The sequence below is a fragment of the Aquarana catesbeiana genome, linkage group LG01, assembly GCF_042186555.1.
Source record: "Aquarana catesbeiana isolate 2022-GZ linkage group LG01, ASM4218655v1, whole genome shotgun sequence".
Taxonomy (NCBI): Eukaryota; Metazoa; Chordata; class Amphibia; order Anura; family Ranidae; genus Aquarana; species Aquarana catesbeiana.
This window is the reverse complement of record NC_133324.1, coordinates 503,698,580-503,716,916: the sequence shown is the minus strand read 5'-3', so window position 1 is coordinate 503,716,916 and position 18,337 is coordinate 503,698,580. Positions and strand designations below refer to the sequence as shown.

General features: G+C 42.7%; 1 protein-coding gene across 1 annotated transcript in view; it reads right to left on the bottom strand.

Annotated features, from left to right (window-relative positions):
• Positions 1 to 15,829: 15,829 nt before the first annotated feature.
• Positions 15,830 to 18,337, bottom strand: part of NR2F6 (nuclear receptor subfamily 2 group F member 6) — a 67,453-nt gene continuing 64,945 nt past the window's right edge. Inside the window, exon 5 of the mRNA XM_073593133.1 lies at positions 15,830 to 18,179. Coding sequence (XP_073449234.1) covers positions 17,893 to 18,179 — 287 coding nt within the window. The 3' untranslated portion in view covers positions 15,830 to 17,892. The remainder of the gene's footprint in view (positions 18,180 to 18,337) is intronic.

Sequence of the window (18,337 nt, the reverse complement as noted above, 5' to 3'; positions counted from 1 at the left end):
AGTTTGATCTATAAATGTAATATCTGGGAAGCCACCACTGCACTTCTTCAGGAGGGGAGGGGGGAAGTTTTATCAGCAGTAGTGTTTGGCTCCTTAGTTTGCAAAATAATGTTTTAGTAGGGGCCGTCTAAACATGAAAATATGTCATTATGAACTACTGTTGTACCCCCACTTAGTTCAGAAGAGGAAACGCCATCTGTTCAATTAAGAATCCCCCTCTGGCTGCTGGGACCACACACGCTGTTATAGCTGGACACAGAGCTGCTGAGAAGCAACGTACCAAGGTATGTGTAATTTACTCCTTCTAGTGGAGATTTTAAGGCATTACAATGTTTTTCATCTGGAAGAAAAAAAGGCATAGGTGGACTTTTTACAGTTCCTAGGCTTCTTCCCTTACAGCAGTATCCTGCAGCGAGGATAAGGTAACAGACAGATCCAAACTTCACCCATCACGGCGGGTTGCATTAGTAAACTTTTAAAGACCGGGTCCTTATAATAGGGGTTCCACTCCTGTGGACCTGTATAGCACCCCTCAGGAGCAACTTTAGGTAATGTAGCAAGACCAAAAAGAGTCCTGGTTCCTGGGATCCAGCCCTCAAAGAGAGGCGTTACAGGCAAAACCTCGTTCTTCTATGCGAGGCCTGTGGCCTCAGTGGCTTGGATGGATCCGGTTGTGGAGGTTATTTAAATCCAGCATGGATCCCTCCTGGAGCTCCTCAAGAGCACATCTTCACTCATGACCAACACCTTAGACACTGGCGAAAAAAGGTTACATAGGGGAGTGAACTTCCTGTATTGGGTATACCAGTGTCCAAGGTGGCCTATAACCCATTAAGTTATTACTTAGTGCCAGAGGAACATTCCTTCCTATCATTCCGGCCATGTCCTTGCGCGCATGCATGGCGGAACGGCGTTCTGGCGCTCGCACATGCGCACACCCAGCGTGACCCTTTGGGCAGCCTATAAAAGGCGCTCTGATGATCAGACAAATTGCTGGTTTGTCTCAGCTTCCTGTGTAAACTTGATCCTGTCTCCTGTACCCGTGCCTGATTACCTGTTGTAACCCGGATTGCTACTCGACTCCTCTACTCTTCTCCTGGACCTGACCTCGGCTTGTTTAATCGGATTTCCACCTGTCTCCTGTGTTTGACCCCCAGCCTGTTACTTGGACTGTCTCCTGTCTCCTTGCCTGACCACCTGTCTGTACCTGGACTTACCCGTGTCTTCTAGACACCATCCTACAGCTTAACTATTGATCCTGGTGTTTGACCATCAGCCTGGTTCTGGACTTTCTATTATTTGTTCCAGCCTGTACTCCTGTTTACCAGCCTCTGCACAGCGGCTCTTCTCTACAAGGACCTTCACGCAAGTCTTCAACGGTCCATTGGGGTAGCCTGTGCCTCTTTGTGCCATTCACTCCCTGTACCACCTCCAGGGGGCGGACTGCGCTTAGTTGCAAGGGTGAACCGCTCTCGGCATCTCGGCCTCAGTGAATACTTTCCTGACAGTACAAACCAGCCATGTCAGAGGCCGACAGAGCGCATTGGAAATCCTGTGTCAGCAAGTCTCGGCACTCACCGATGCAGTCCAAAAGTTGCAAGATGGCTTCACCCAAATTGACAGTCACCTTCAACAACTCTCCGGGGCACCTCCATCAGCAGCTGCAGCCTCTGTACCGCCCAGTGGAGCCTCCTCCCCTCAGATATCAACCAACCCTACAGTGATCATGGCCTCCCCGGAGCCCAGGGTTCCCACACCAGAGCGATTCTCTGGCAATCGCAAGAAGTTCAGAGCTTTTAAAAATGCCTGTTCTCTGTATTTAGCTCTGCAACCCAGGACTTTTTCTTCCGAAGTAGTAAAGGTCGGCTTCATCATCTCTCTCCTGGCCGATGAACCCCAAGCTTGGGCCCATAGCCTAATGGAACAGAGGAGCCCCATGCTGAATTCAGTGGATACCTTTTTCGAAGGTATGGCACAATTATATGATGACCCCCAACGCACGGCCATGGCTGAAGCTACATTGCATAACTTATGCCAAGGGCGAAGGCCGGTAGAGGACTATATTGTTGAGTTCCGGAAATGGTCGGCTGATACTAGCTGGAATGAACCTGCCCTCAAGTACCAGTTCCATCAGGGGCTGTCTGAAGCTCTGAAAGATGAGCTTGCCAGGATAGAGACCCCCGATTCTCTGGAGGACCTAATCCAAGTAACTACCAAACTGGATCGACGCATGCGTGAGCGGGGTTCAGAACGCTTCCAGGTTCCTCGTCCCAGTTGGATGCTTCCTAAGCCGACTCCTGTCCATCCAGCCTGCTCGGCTCCTCCAGTCTCCACCATTCCTGAGGTTGAGCCGATGCAATTAGGACTGGTTCGTGCTCGTCTTACCCAGGAGGAAAGATTACGTAGGCGTCAGGCCAATCTGTGCCTTTACTGTGGGGGTTCAGGATATTTCCTCTGGTCCTGCCCTGTGAGACCTAGTAAGTTCTACCCTCAATCTGCCATTAATTATCAAGTCTCCAGCTTTTCACAGACTTATGTTACTCTCTTTGTCTCCTTACAGCTACCGGAAACGGAAACTCGCCTACCAGCCATAGTTGATTCCGGTGCATGTAGTTGCTTCTTGGATGCTTCACTAGCTGCAAGTTTACACATCCCTCTGTTAATTAAAGATCAAAGCTTCCAGGTACACCTAGCTGATCGGTCTCTTCCCTGCTCTGGACTTATTACTCAGGAAACCAGACCCATCCTTACCACCATGACTCCGGCCATCAGGAGTTCCTATGCATCGACATTATCTCTTCTCCTATGTTCCCTATCATCTTGGGACTCCCCTGGCTGCAAGCTCATGAACCTCAAATTGATTGGAACAAAAAAGAAGTCCTCTTCTCATCCCAATATTGTTCCCAACACTGCCTCCTTCCAGCTCCAGCCTCTTGCTCAACCATTGCATCAATATCTGATGTCTTCAACATGTACCCTCAGTTTACCTGGAATTTAAAGATGTTTTCGACAAACAGGCTGACCGCCTACCACCTCATCGCTCCTATGACTGCCCTATAGACCTTTTGCCCGGCTCTGAAATCCCTTTTGGCCGCATCTTTCCCTTGTCCGAGATGGAACTAAAGGCCCTCAAGTCATACATTGACGAAAATCTTGAGAAAGGTTTTATCCGTACCTCCTAATCACCGGCTGGAACAGGTATTTTCTTCGTAGAGAAAAAGGATGGCTCTCTCAGACCCTGCATTGATTACAGGGAACTAAATAAAATCACCATTAAAAACCGGTACCCGCTTCCTCTCATCCCGGAACTATTTCAACGTTTCCGATCCGCCCGAATCTTTTCCAAGCTAGACCTTCGCAGTGCCTACAATCTTATCCGAATTCGAGCGGGCGATGAATGGAAAACCGCTTTCAGATCCAGGTTTGGGCATTACGAGTACCTCGTAATGCCCTTTGGGCTCTGCAACGCCCTGACCACTTTTCAACACTTAGTAAACAACATTTTCCGTGAATACCTTGACAACTTTCTAGTTGTTTACCTGGATGACATCCTCATTTTTTCTGCCACCATGGAACTTCATCGGGTACACGTCAAACAGGTCCTTTCAATTCTCAGGAGACACAAATTATACATTAAAGCGGAAAAATGCGAATTTGAAAAGACAACTGTGCAGTTCTTAGGGTTCATTATCTCCACCAACGGGGTCGCAATGGACCCATAGAAGGTTAAGGCAATTCAGGAGTGGCCGGCTCCTGTGGATAAAAGAGGGGTACAATGATTTTTAGGATTCTCAAACTTTTACCGGAGGTTTATCGCTGGCTTCTCAGCTATTGTAGCTCCCTATCACCCAACTTACACGCCAGCATAATCGGTTTCAGTGGTCCGCAAAAGCCCAGGAAGCTTTCTTGAAGTTAAAGGCACTATTCTTGTCTGCACCAGTCTTACGACACCCTGATCCAGCCTTAGCATTTATACTAGAAGTTGATGCTTCGGAAACAGCTACTGGGGCCATCCTCTCTCAAAGACAGGGTCCCAAGGCCCTCCTGCACCCCGTAGTTTTCGCATCCCGGAAATTAAGTTCACCTGAGAAAAATTATGACGTAGGTGATAGGGAGTTATTGGCCATCAAGTTTGCCTTGGAGGAGTGGAGATATCTACTTGAAGGGGCATCTCACCCTGTCATGATCTTCACCGATCATAAAAATCTGGAATATCTTAGGACAGCAAAACATCTAAAACCCAGACAAGCCCGATGGGCCCTCTTCTTTTCCAGATTAAATTTTCATATTTCTTATAGACCTGGTTCTAAAAATGGAAAAGCGGATGCACTCTCCCGGATGTTCCATGAAACCTCTCAGGTAACTGAACCCAGTACCATCTTGTCTCCGCAAAATTTCCTTCTGGTCACTCAGGTTGACCTAGTAACCGCCATTAAATCAGCATCCAGTCAATGTTCTGATCCTGACATGTCCTCATTGGAGAAACACAATGACCTATTCTGGTCCCAAGGAAAAAATGTTGTCCCGCTAGAATCAAGACTCCTAACTTTAAAGACTTTCCACGACCACAAGTTGGCAGGCCACTTTGGGTCACAAAAGACTATGGAACTGATCTCACATTCCTTTTGGTGGCCGGGCTGGAGACAGGACTGTAAAAATTACGTTTCCTCCTGCATCCCATGCCAATGCAGTAAGGGTCCAAACACAAGATCTTGGGGTCTACTAAAACCTTTGTCCATTCCTGATTGGCCATGGGCAGAAATCTCCATGGATTTTATCGTGGACCTACCTCCCTCGGGGGGTTCACTACCATCCTTGTCATCATTGATCGACATTCCAAAATGGCACATTTCCTGCCCATGGTGGGTACTCCCTCTGCCACAGCTAATGTGTTCTTCAAGGAAATCATCAGGCTTCATGGTACATCTGTGAGCATCACCTCAGATAGAGGTGTCCAATTTACTTCCAAGTTTTGGAGAGAGTTATGTAAATCCTTGGAAATAAAGATCTGTCTCTCCTCTGCTTATCACCCCCAGAGCAACGGCCAGACGGAGAGAATGAACCAAACTCTGGAACAATATCTCCGCTGTTTCTATTCTGACTCCCAAGATGATTGGTCCACTCTCCTGCCATATGCTGAATTTGCATATAACTCCATCCATTCCGCCACCAACCAAACACCTTTTTGGTCTAACTTTGGTTTCCATCCCTCTTTCCTTCCAGTTTCCATCCCGGAGTTGTCTGTCCCTGCTGTACAGGACCGGGTAGCTTCCATCCAGCTGAATTCTCGGAAGATCCAAGAGGCTATGCAAAGAGCTCAGGAGGATTACCAAAAACACTATAAGGGAAGGAAGGAGAATCCAGCCTTTAAGGTAGGCGAAGAAGTTTGGTTATAAGCCATCAATCTCAGATTGCCAATTCCCTCACGGAAATTAGGGCCAAAGTTCATAGGTCCCTTCAAAATCAAGAGGGTAATCAATCCTGTGGCCTTTGAACTAGCCCTACCTAACACTTACAAAGTGCATCCAGTTTTTCATGTGTCTCTCTTGAAACCTGTTGTTCCCAGCCCTTTTTCTGACAGGGAGGAACCACCTCCTCCACCAGTTATGATAGATGAAGAAAGTGAATTTGAGGTGGAAAAAATTCTAAGTTACAGGAAAAAGGATAGACAGCTCCAATACCTAATCAAATGGAAGGGGTACCCCCCTGAAGATAATTCCTGGGAACCATCCGGAAATCTACATGCCCCACATTTGATCCAGGCATTTCACAGAGAACACCCGGAATTGATGTCTACTTTGGGTGCCAAGAGGCCACCCCTTGGGGGGGGGGGGCACTGTCAGAGGAACATTCCTTCCTATCATTCCGGCCGTGTCCTTGCGCGCATGCGCATTCGCAGTCCGGCGCTCGCACATGCGCACACCCAGCGTGACCCTTTGGGCGGCCTATAAAAGGCAATAGGCACCAAGGCCACAGGCTTATTCTACAAGTGATTGCAAGAAATCAGGTGCTATCATCCTCAGGAGTAGCTTCTTTGGTCCTGTGAAGTTTCCTCTGGCACAGATCTTCCTTGTTATCTCATTATGGAGCCCCCCTGTCAGTTTATCCTGCTGTCCTTTTATTTGGAAAGTTTGGGTAGACAATCCCAAATGGGTATATCCTATTTCTGCCTTAGTTTGCATGAATATTTCCCAAATCAACTTCTAGATGACACTGTTGTATCATACATGCCATAGGTCATATACATCAAAAGGTCACACTATTGTTTACCTCAGTTACAGAATTCCTGTAACACAATGGAAGCATCTAACTGCCAACTGACATTTACCCAACATACAATAGTATCTGTCTTTATTGTATTAGAGCAGTGGCCATCAACCCTGCCCTCAGGGCCCACTAACAGGCCAGGTTTTATGTATTACCTTTGGGGAGATGCAGACTAGAATACTGCAATCACTGAGCAGCAAATGATATCACCTGTGATGTATTTCAGTTATCTTGCAAACCTGGCCTGTTAGTGGGCCCTGAGGACAGGGTTGATGACCATTGTATTAGGAGGACAACTTGTGCAAACGTTTCCAATAGCATTCATTTGAGAAATGTTCATTTAAACAATCCAAGAAACCAGATGTCTGCTTCTAAAACAGAGAAAACCAGAAAAAAAAAAAAGCACATATATCTCTCAAACGCAACACAGGGTGTCCCTTCATTGTGAAGAGAGTTTTGGAGTGGACTTGGTTTTGTGTTCCAAGTCTTGCCTCCAAAAGGATGGACAGAGTTTGGCTTTAAAGCAGAACTTCACCCAAAAGGGAAAGTTCTGCTTGTCTCCACAGTTTATCTGTTTTTTTTTGGGTGAGGGAGTGGGTACCCTGTTTTGAGAGGTACCCGCTTTCACTTCTGGTGGGACCGCTGTGGTGATCCAAGCGCCAGTTCCCCAACCCCCCTCCCCTGAAAAGGGCTGTGGGACCATTCACAAAGTGCAACTCGGCTTGCGTATGTGCACTAGGAAGCCAGCTGTGAAGCCGCAAACAGTCACAACCAGATTCCCAAATTAAACATGCCGGCGCCTGGACCCAAAGACAGTCAAAGATCTGGCTCGGGTGAGGGCCTCGCTGGATCCCTGGACAGGTAAGTGCCCTATTATTAAAAGTCAGCAGCTACATTTATTTGTAGATTCTGACTTTTCATTTTTTACTTCTAGGTTGAACTGCTTTAAAGTGGTTGTTAACCCACTATGCATAAGTCACATAATCCTCTCTATTAATGTAAAGTGCTCCAGTGTCCGTTTTATAAAAAAAAAAAAAAAAAAATGCAGCTACATACCTGTTTACGTGACCCGCTGCCTCTCTCGGCCTGACAGCTGCAGCGGGCAAGGCTGGGGATCCCCCGCTGACATCAGTCAGGAGGAGAGAGGCAGCGAGTAACGTGAGCGCCAATTGGCACTCAGTAAACAGGTATATAGCTGCATTATTTTTTATAAAACACAGACACTGGAGCACTTTACATTAACAGAGGATGGAGTGAAAAAGCAACAGTAATTTCAGCAGCAGGATAGGAGGTGGGCACGGACACAGAGCTGACAGACGGGGAGGGGGGAAGAGGACAAGAAAGCTGCGGATGAAGAAGGAGGCATGTAAACTGACCACAGTGTCAGGGTTCAGCAGGCATGATGAACCGTGGTCAGTTTACAGAGGGGAGGGCAGAAACTGGCAGGATCAGCCAAGTATGTCAGGTGAAACGGGGGGTCAAATTACACAGCACAAGCACTATGCTGTATAAAATGCTTTAAAAAGGGACAGGATCCTTTCTTAGGCTAACAAACACTTTAAAGATGAAGCCTGAGGAGAGTGATAGGTTAGTCTTCTTTATGAGGAGGTAAAGCGCCCAAGGAAGAGGGTTTAGAAACCATCCATAGTGGAAGTCCTTTTCTTCCTGTGACATCTTTAATGAATTGGTCAAGTGTTTTGCTAAATAGATATCTTCCTTCAAAAGGACATTTGTGTTGGGCAACATTTGCAGTCAAATTTTAGCCATCGGATTCTGTGCATAAAAATGAGAGCTATTCTGGAGATCTATGTCACAAATTGTTCTAGGGCACCAACAAAGACCATCAAAGGAGTAAGGCAGAGGGCAGTGTTTGCAAGTGCTTAGGTAAGGTTTGGTCCTGGAAGACAGGATCCTTCTGGTTGTTTATTGCCTCAGATTAGTGTCAGTCTGGCAAACAGAAAATTGTAGCAACATCTGGTTGCAGAACTGGGCTTGCAAGGTTAAACAGCCTCGCAAAGTAGCATCTCAACATTTCTGCCATTAGAATCATGAAATGAAGGGACATCATCTATAGTAAACTTCTACAGTAAAATGAGACCAAGACCGCAGGATCTGCTGCTGGTATAGACCACTTTTTTCCACTTCCATAAAGATTCTCAGATGGGTGAAAATCTTTTTAGCGTTAACACAATCATCCTAAAATTATGTGTTTACTGTATGAAATGAGGTCCGTTAGCATGGACCATAGGGTAAGTACATGGATTGAAAACTGGCTACAAGGGCGAGTTCAGAGGGTGGTGATAAATGGGGAGTACTCAGAATGGTCAGGGGGTGGGTAGTGGGGTCCCCCAGGGTTCTGTGCTGGGACCAATCCTATTTAATTTGTTCATAAACGACCTGGAGGATGGGGTAAACAGTTCAATCTCTGTATTTGCGAATGATACTAAGCTAAGCAGGGCAATAACTTCTCCGCAGGATGTGGAAAGCTTGCAAAAAGATCTGAACAAATTCATGGGGTGGGAAACTACACGGCAAATGAGGTTCAATGTAGAAAAAATGTAAAATAATGCATTTGGGTGGCAAAAATATGAATGCAATCTATACATTTGGGGGGAGAACCTCTTGGGGAATCTAGAATGGAAAAGGACCTGGGGTCCTAGTAGATGATAGGCACAGCAATGGCATGCAATGCCAAGCTGCTGCTAACAAAGCAAACAGTCAACTCCAGAGATAAAACGATAATTCTCCTGCTCTACAAGACTCTGGTCCAGCCGCACCTAGAGTATGCTGTCCAGTTCTGGGCACCAGTCCCCAGGAAGGATGTACTGGAAATGGAGCGAGTACAAAGAAGGGCAACAAAGCTAATAAAGGGTCTGGAGGATATTAGTTATGAGCAAAGGTTGCAAGCACTGAACTTATCTCTGGAGAAGAGACGCTTGAGAGGGGATATGATTACAATATACAAATACCATACTGGTGACCCCACAATAGGGATAAAACTTTTTCCCATAAGGGAGTTTAACAAGACTCGTGGCCACTCATTAAAATTAGAAGAAAAGAGGTTTAACCTTAAACTACCTAGAGGGTTCTTTACTGTAAAAGCAGCAAGGATGTGGAATTCCCTTCCACAGGCAGTGGTCTCAGCAGGGAGCATCAATAGTTTCAAGAAACTATTAGATAAGCACCTGAACGACCGCAACATACAGGGATATACAATGTAATACTGACATATAATCACACACATGGGTTGGACTTGATGGACGTGTGCCTTTTTTCAACCTCACCTACTATGTAACTTTGCATTTTATATTTGCTCACAAATGGGGCATATCTACACCGGCAAGCATATTTCGTTAAGTCATAACATTAGGCGGATGAGATGCTGAGGGTGGGAAATCTTCTGCCACCTCCTCTAACACTGCTTCCTGGGTCCTCTTCATTCCCCTCAGAGTCTGCATCCTCTAGAGGGATAGCTGTTTCACGCTCTTAGCTGCCCAAGAAAGTCTGACATAATTACAGATAATAGGCCTTGGTCAAATAGGCCACGTGTTGCATGAGATAGAGCTAGAACCGGATGCAGTGACCAGTGTTAAAATAGGGTGTAATAAGTGAGGATACAGTATTAGTCCAGTACATGGTAAACTTTTCTTACCTGTTCATGTTGCTGGTCCCAACTTGGAGTCTGGGCTTTAACAATCACAGTGTGCTTACCTCAGGAATGGTCTTAAAATTGTAAAGTCTCATTTTTTTTTTCTCTAAAAGTCACAAACATGTTATACTTACCTGCCCTGTACAGTGGTTTTGCACAGAGCAGCCTGGATCCACCGCTTCGGCTCTCCTGGCCCCTCCCTCGAGTGTCCCCACATTAAACAGCTTACTATGGGGGCACCCCAGCTGAGTCACAGCTCCCTGTGTCCATTCAGACACAGAGCCTCCGTTGAGCCCCACCCCCTCTCCTGATTGGCTGACTTTTATTGACAGCAGTGGAGCCAATGGCATCACTGCTGTCTCTCAGCCAAATCAGGAGGAGAGTCCCGGAGGCAAAGGTACTCCTAGACATCGCTGGAGAGAGATGGGGCTCAGGTAAGTGTTAGGGGGGCTGCTGCACACAGAAGGTTTTTTTATCTTAATGCATAAAGATAAAACACCTTCTGAATTTACAAGCAATTTAAGTGCCTGGGTTTCATAGGGATGGCCACAGCATTCTGCAGCAAAACTACACACATTGGACTAAGTGCCAAAATGAACACTCAAACAGGAAGTGCCAAAAGCAACAGGATAGGATGTCCCCACAGGATGGGGGCCATGTTTGGCTCCCCATCTTGCACTGCTTCTTTTGTTGATTGAAGATTTGACTGAAGAATAAAAAGTACAATTATAAACTAGCAAAAAACTGAAGTTGCACAAAGTGGAGTATGGTATGCCCAGAGGGGGTGTGTCCAGCAAAGCTTTGCCAGTGTCTAATCACTTGAAGGTACAAGCCTACAACCCAGGGTAAATGAATATCCAGCCTATGTTCTGTACTGTACACTTAAGATATCTTTGTCAACATTGTTTCCATGATGAAGTTTCAATTCATCCTTATTACTAAATTATTTTTATGTATGAGAAGGAGAGAGTGCGCGCTATAAAATCATCTGCTGGTGTGACAAATAGGTATTTAGGAGTTTACATGCTTTTTCTCACAACTGTTACTTCTATTCCAATTATATCTGCTGCATATAAAGCTGCGATAAATTAACTGTATATTCTTCACCTCAGAAAAATGCAGACAACACAAAAAGTCAGGCTCACACTGTGCTGAATCTATTTTTATTTAGACATTCCTTCTTTGGCAATATTCCCTTACACCCAATTTTGGCATTAGCAGAATGTTTATACATACAAAATTAAAAGTAGAAACACACACAAAAAGAACAACAGCTTTGCAAAAGCAAAAAATACTTTGCCTGTCAATACAAACTGAAGTTCATTGGTTCAAACAACAAAAATTTTATTTGTCACCTTGCATTCACGGTCTTTGGTGCCAAAGGGCCAAGTCAAGTTGTTAAAGCAGAACTCTAGTCAAAAATAAGATAATGAATAGATTAAATAAAACCTGTTTCTGCTGCAATAATCGACCTTCAATTTAGAAATGCCCCCACAGTATCTGTTCTGTTATTAGGCATCCTGAGTCTGAAGACAAGCATCATTCAACTCCCATCCTCTGAGCCCAGGTCATCCTGGATCCACCCCCAGCCCGTGTCTAGACTGTGAAAGGAGAAGTAGAACAATGATCTAGGTCACTGCTCTCTCTTCCTATCAACGACGTTTGTTAGCGCATGTACCAGATTTCTCTCATACGCCAACCCTGCATTTGGCTAATACAGAGTCGAATTCAGCTACTTACAGTGCCTGCATTTAAAAAAAAAAAAAAAAATTTAACAACGTATTAGGCCTCTTTCACACGAGGGATCCGTATGTCCGTTTTTCATCCTTCCGTTTTCGGATGAAAAACGGACATACATGTACCCCTATGGAGCGTCGGATGTCAGCAGTGACATGTCCGCTGACATCCGACCCGCTCCGATCCGAAAAGTGTAACGGAGGAAAACCCTACTTTTCCATCCGTTTTCGGATCGGATGACGACGGACACTATGGTCCGTCATCACCCGATCCCCCATGGGGGAGAGCGGCGCTCTGACAGGTGTAGCGATGGACAGTGTGCAGCGATGGACCTGTCATCTTCCTGCTCAGCGGGGATCGGCGGAGCGATCCCCGCTGAGCAAGCGGGTGTTCACGGGGCGGATCATCACTGACCCGCCCGTGTGAAAGAGCCCTTAAGGATAACAGAGCTGCATTCATTTCTGTCTTTTATATCTGCCTAGAGCTCCATTTTAAGAGCTGAAACAAGTGATTGAGTTCATAGAATATCCATATAAGAGTTAAAAAGGGAACTATAAAATAAAAAAATAGCACAATGGTCATTAACCACCTCCCTACCCACCCATTGTCATATGACGTCCGCAGATGGGATCTCACATCTTGGGTGGGCGTCATGTGACATCCTCGGCTTCCTGGCAGTATAGGGGGTGTAAACACACAGATCCACATCCTGTCAAGGGAGGAAACAGATTGTGTGTTCCTAGTACATAGGAACACGGATCGGTCTCCTCCCCTAGTCAGTCCCATCTCCCATAGTGAGAATCACTCCCTAGGTAACATTTAACCCCTTGATTCCCCCTTAGCGTTAACTCCTTCCCTGCCAGAGACACATTTATACAATAATCAGTGCATATTTATAGCACTGATCGCTGTATAAAATGTCAATGGTCCCAAAATAGTGTCAAAAGTGTCCGATATGTCTGCTGCAATGGCACAGTCATGATAAAAATCACAGATTGCTGCCATTACTAGTTAAAAAAAAAAAAAATTGCCATAAATCTATCCCCTCTTTTGTAGGCACTATACTATAACTTTTGCGCAAACCAATCAATTATTATAAACTTATTGCGACTTTTTTTTTTTTTTTACCAAAAATATGTAGAAGAATACATATCGGCCTAAACTGAGGAAAAAAATAGTTTGTGTTTTGTTTTTTTTTTTAATCTGGGATATTTATCATAGCAAAAAGTAAAAGTGTTTTTTTTTTCTTTAAACTTCTTGTTTATAGCGGCACAAAAAAAAAAAAAAAATCGTAGAGGTGATCAAACACCACAAAAAGAAAGCTCTATTTGTGGGCAAATAAAAATTATCAAAATTTCATATGGGTACAGTGTTGCATGCCCGCACAATTGTCATTCAAAACGTTACAGCAATGAAAACTGAAATTGGCCTGGGCAGGAAGGGGGTGAAAACACCCTGTATTGAAGTGGTTAATGCAGTATTTGCTGTTAACAGTACTTGGAGTATGAAATATTTTATCACAATGGGGATGGTAGACTATACCATCTCTAGAAAAAACATTTTTTACCCATGTATCCATAATAAATGAATCGCATCATATTTTTTAAACTTTTGACAAAAAACCCTGATCACCACCCAGATATAGTCAAACAGACATAGATTTGCATTAGGTGATCAAAGTAAAATTTAGAGACAAAAAAATTTGCATGGACTGTGCCTTAAAAGGATCTCACAGACATTATATAGGGTGGTCTGACATAAGAGATTGCATGGTGACATACAAATGCTACAAGAATGTATGTTTTCTGACCCCCTGCTACAGTGTTAGTGAGGGCTCTTTACAGGCAAAGCAAGGGTGTACTGGCTGAAAACATCCATTTGTTTATAGAAGTTTCACCCAATAGAAGCCTGACAGGATTACTTGCTCTGACAGTATGTACTTTATACAAAGACCAATAGTAATCTTAAGGTGTTGAAAATGGAGAGAACAGGATACTAATGTCAATGGGCGCTTTTAGAGTACATGCAAACAAGTGCCCCTGTTGCGTTCACAGAACCTTTACATTTCACAAGATATAAAAATTGCAAGTGAATTACTGAAAAATAAGGGCTTGTCTTTGTTCTGATTGTGTCATGCTCTTTCCAACAGCAGCCCCTCATGATCAGGCCCTCTGGGCAAAACGGACACAGGAAATGTACAGATAAAAGAAGCAGTCAACATACTAGTTTAGTCAGAAATATTCAAAACAACATGGAACTTGGACTTTATAGGCACAACAGTAAACAACGTAGAAAAATATAATCTTTAATTAAAAAGAAAAATAGAACAATACAGTTTAAAATTCACATTAATGGAGTAGCCCATACATAACATAATATAATTCAGCTCTACCATCAACCTAACACTACATAGAAATGAGAATAATTTCTCTAATACTATCGATCCAAGAGTGCTGGTTAAGACGGAGAGTTGTGTCCTTGCTTGCTCTTGATGTTACGCGACAAGCGCTTCTTCAGGAGTTTTGGCAACTATTATGCGTGAAAAGGAAAAGGAAGGCATAAAAAAAATCCTTAATCATGTATATAATACAAAAATTAGTTACACATAGAAAAAGAAACAAAAAAAAATTCTGAATTGTCTAACCCCCGGGGAAGGTCACAGAGTCAGCACCCAAACAAAGTGGAACAAGCAAACCAACAACTATGGGGGTGTAAGTAACATAGTACTACTAAGTTAATATTAAATGTGGTCAAAAACCAACCCCTGGTGTGGCGTTGCTACTAACCAAAAATACAGAAGAAACCCACCCCCTCAACAAGGGGGGGCAAGTGAGAGCAATACACTGTATGTATACAATATAAAATTTATATCAAAGGTAAAAAACTTACTGTACGGTCAAAATGTCGACAATACGGCTAAAAACATAGGCTGGGCGGCTGCTTGGGGATCAAAGAAACTCCTCAAAAGTGTATATATGATGGTATACAGATCTAAAAAAGATTTATAATCATAAGCGAAGAAAGGTGTAATATATAACAGCTATTAAAGTAATAGAAATGATCTGTGAAAGTCAAGCAGAATGGGACTTGCCTAGCTAAACAGTTTGTAGCATTTATAAAGGAAAAACATATCAGAAATCACAGCGCATCCACATAGTAACCAAGGGAACCCATCCCACAGCCTTCACATAAAGATAGTAATGGCAGGCAAGAAAGCATTGGGGCTAACAAAGTAATTTCCAATCACTAATAAAAGACCAGGTTATCTAGAGAAAGAGATAGAGAAAAATATTAACACAAAGGCTGGTATGCAGCCAAGAAGAGCACAAGCAGCCATGGAAGGTTCAAAGATAGTATAATATACCCGACAGGGGTTCCCCTGTCAGGTATAATACTATCTTTGAACCTTCCATGGCTGATTGCGCTCTTGTTTGCTATAGACCGGCCTTTGTGTTAATATTTTTCTCTCTCTAGATAACCCAGTTTTTTTTTATTAGTGATTGGAAATTACTTTAATAGCTATTATACATTACACCTTTCTTCAATTATGATTATAAATCTTTTTTAGATCTGTATACCATCATATATACACCTTGAGGGTGTTGTTTTTAGCCGCATCGTCGACATTTGGAACGTACAGTAAGTTTATCTTTGATATAAATCTATATTATATACATACAGTATATTGCTCCCACTTGCCCCCTTTGTTGAGGGTGTGGGTTTTTTTTTTGGTTAGTAGCAACGCCACTTCAGTGGTTGGTTTTTGACCACATATACATATATATTATGTTACCTTATTAATACTATGTTAGATACGCCCCCATAGTTGTTGGTTTGCTTGTTCCACTGTGTTTGGGTGCTGACTCTGTGACCCTCTCGGGGGTTAGACAATCAGAATTTTTTTTATATGTTTTTCTATGTTCAATTTTTGTATTATATACATGAATAAGATAGTTATGTCTTTTATGTTGCTTGTTTAGTTGCCTAAAGCTCCTGAAGAAGCGCTTGTCGCGTAACATGTAGAGCAAGAGCAGGCTACAACACAATTCTACATCTTATGCCAGCACTCTTGGATCGATTGTATTATAGAAATTATTCTCATTTCTATGTAGTGCGTTAGGTTGATGGTAGAGCTGTATTATATTAAGTTATTTATAGGCTACTCCATTAGCTTGAATTTTAAACTGTATTGTTTTATTTTTAGTTTTTTATTAAAGATGTTATATTTTTCTACATTGTGTACTGTGGTGCCTATAAACTCCAAGTTCCATGTTCTCTTGTATAATTCCAATTAATTGGGACATGGCACATTTATTATCTCTAGTATCCACAGTACCACTCTGTGGTGATACAGAATTCTGATACTAGTTTATTCGTTTGCCTAGTAGATGGGGATAGATTAAGTCACCTAGAATATGCGGTTCTTTGTGCATGTCTGCTCTAGTTTCTTTTGATCCAGATGGGGTTCATTTATTAAAAACCAAACAAGAAAATGGAACTAAAAAGGACAAGCCTTAAACCAGCAACATAATCAAAGGAATACAGACAAAAGATTTACAAATGGTTCAGAAACCATTGCTATGTTGAAGCATACGTTCATCTTTGTAACATAAATAAATGCATGGTTTTTTCAGGTAACAAAATGTGCAATTATTTTTTATGAGGAGCCTGTAAAGCATTGCACCTGTGATCAGAGCAGATAGTGGGTGCAATCTCAAGTTCCTGCAGACTGTCAGTGTAGCTGTCTGCCCATACAGGCAGTTAGTTACTGAATGACAGGAAGCATTAATAAACTACAAGAGCGCTCTTCAGTGCCCTGGTAGTCCACTGAGCACTACAAGCCGTTAGCTGCAATGGCTGACGGTAGTTGTTGTCCCCCATTTACAGAACTTTGTGAATGAATGATGCGGCCAAGTGGGCAGAACCCCATATGGCTGCTATTTAAAACATTGTGACAGTGGGTGCAGGGAGAAGATTCCCGGCCTGCTGTCACAATGGGGACTCAGGGGGGATCTGGGCTGCTGCATTAGTAACATGTTACATCCTGAATATGGGTGTAACATGTTAGGAAAGGTGAACTTATCCTTTAAGCCCATTTATATGATGCATTTGAAAATAATCTTTATTATGCAATATTTCACTCACAGCTTAATATCTTAGCATTCTATTTGAAATTAAGCAAAGGTATTTTTTATTTTATTACAGAACTCTTTTTAAGCCAACCACTGAGTTGTTTACCATGCCTAACAGAATATAAGGCATTAAAGAAGGTTTAGAAAATCCTGTCAATAGGTCATTCTGATCAAAAGAATAAAAGTAAAAATAAAGAAAAAACTCTTTTATACCATGTCATTAGAAGAAATGCAACTACAACAAGGGTCATCACGTCCCAGTAACTGAGAATTACCTTCACCAAATAAAATATTCACAGGAAAAAAGCAATTTCGCCCATGACCGGTAGATAACCCATTTGTTCTTAAAAGTCAAATGGAAGAAAAGAAACAAGCAAAAATCACATTTATGATAAAATGTGCACTTGAATTTACATTTGAATAGCCCAAACATGTATCATATAAGCAACTGAGCTACAAAAAAAAAATAGAATAAAAAAAAAAAAAAAATAATAATAATAATAATAAAAAGACGTTAACATGACTTAATGGAGAGCAGTGGAGTAAAGAACATAAATTAGATTTTTTAAAATGTTACCAATGTAATGTGATCTTGTGAAGTCCTACTTTCAAAATACAAGGCAATGACCAAGTTTCCGCTACACAACAGAATCCAACAAGCTGCCGTTTATATGGCAAACAGAAAAAATAAATCATCACAGCAGCTTTCTTCTAGGACATTAAAAGTATATATTCTGGAGGTAGAGATCACAGTCTATGCTATATACCATAAACAAGTGAATCGTATAGTATCTTCATTGGAACGGTTAGTGATATGAGTGTGTTCTAGAACACCATGTGGAGCAGCTAGATACCCAATTAGTGCTTTCATTATTATTGATATCAGTCCATGAATTAGGGAGGCTGGCTTCCTGAAAAGTTCCTAAGACCAGAGAGTACTCAGTGATCCATAGGTTTTAAGAATAAAATAGCCTCTGGAAATTGCAAATTCTTTTCACAATGAGTTCTGGAAGTGCCTTTGTCATCTACAGCTGAAAAAGGGACAGTTTGAAGTACAGAGAACTGCCCCTAATGTAGTGTAAAACATGCTACAAGAGATAGTAGCAACTACTGCAGGTTATTCTGACTGGCTGAGTATGGCCAATTGAAACTGCTTCCTGAAAGGAGCATGTCCCTAATAAGTGTCTCTATAGGTGTTTTTCCCACTAGCCTCATGAAAAATAGTTGGGAAATAAGGGATGCAGGCACAGCTCTGAGGGCAGGTAGACGCAATAGGAGGCGGCCAAAACGTTGAGGCTGAGAGGGATACTGAGCTCGCACATATTCCGTAAGAGCCACTTGCGCTTTTTCTTGTAAACTCTCCACATGAGCTGGGTCAGTGAGGCCACAGGCATCTGAAATGAAAAATTGTTTACAGGTGTAAAAACATGTTAGAAAATTATCCAAGAGACTTAATAAGCTAAAAGCAAGCAGAAATGCAGAATGAATGAAAAGTAAAAAAAAAAAAAAAAAAAAAAAAAGAAAATGAAACAGGGAAACAAAAATGGCAGGA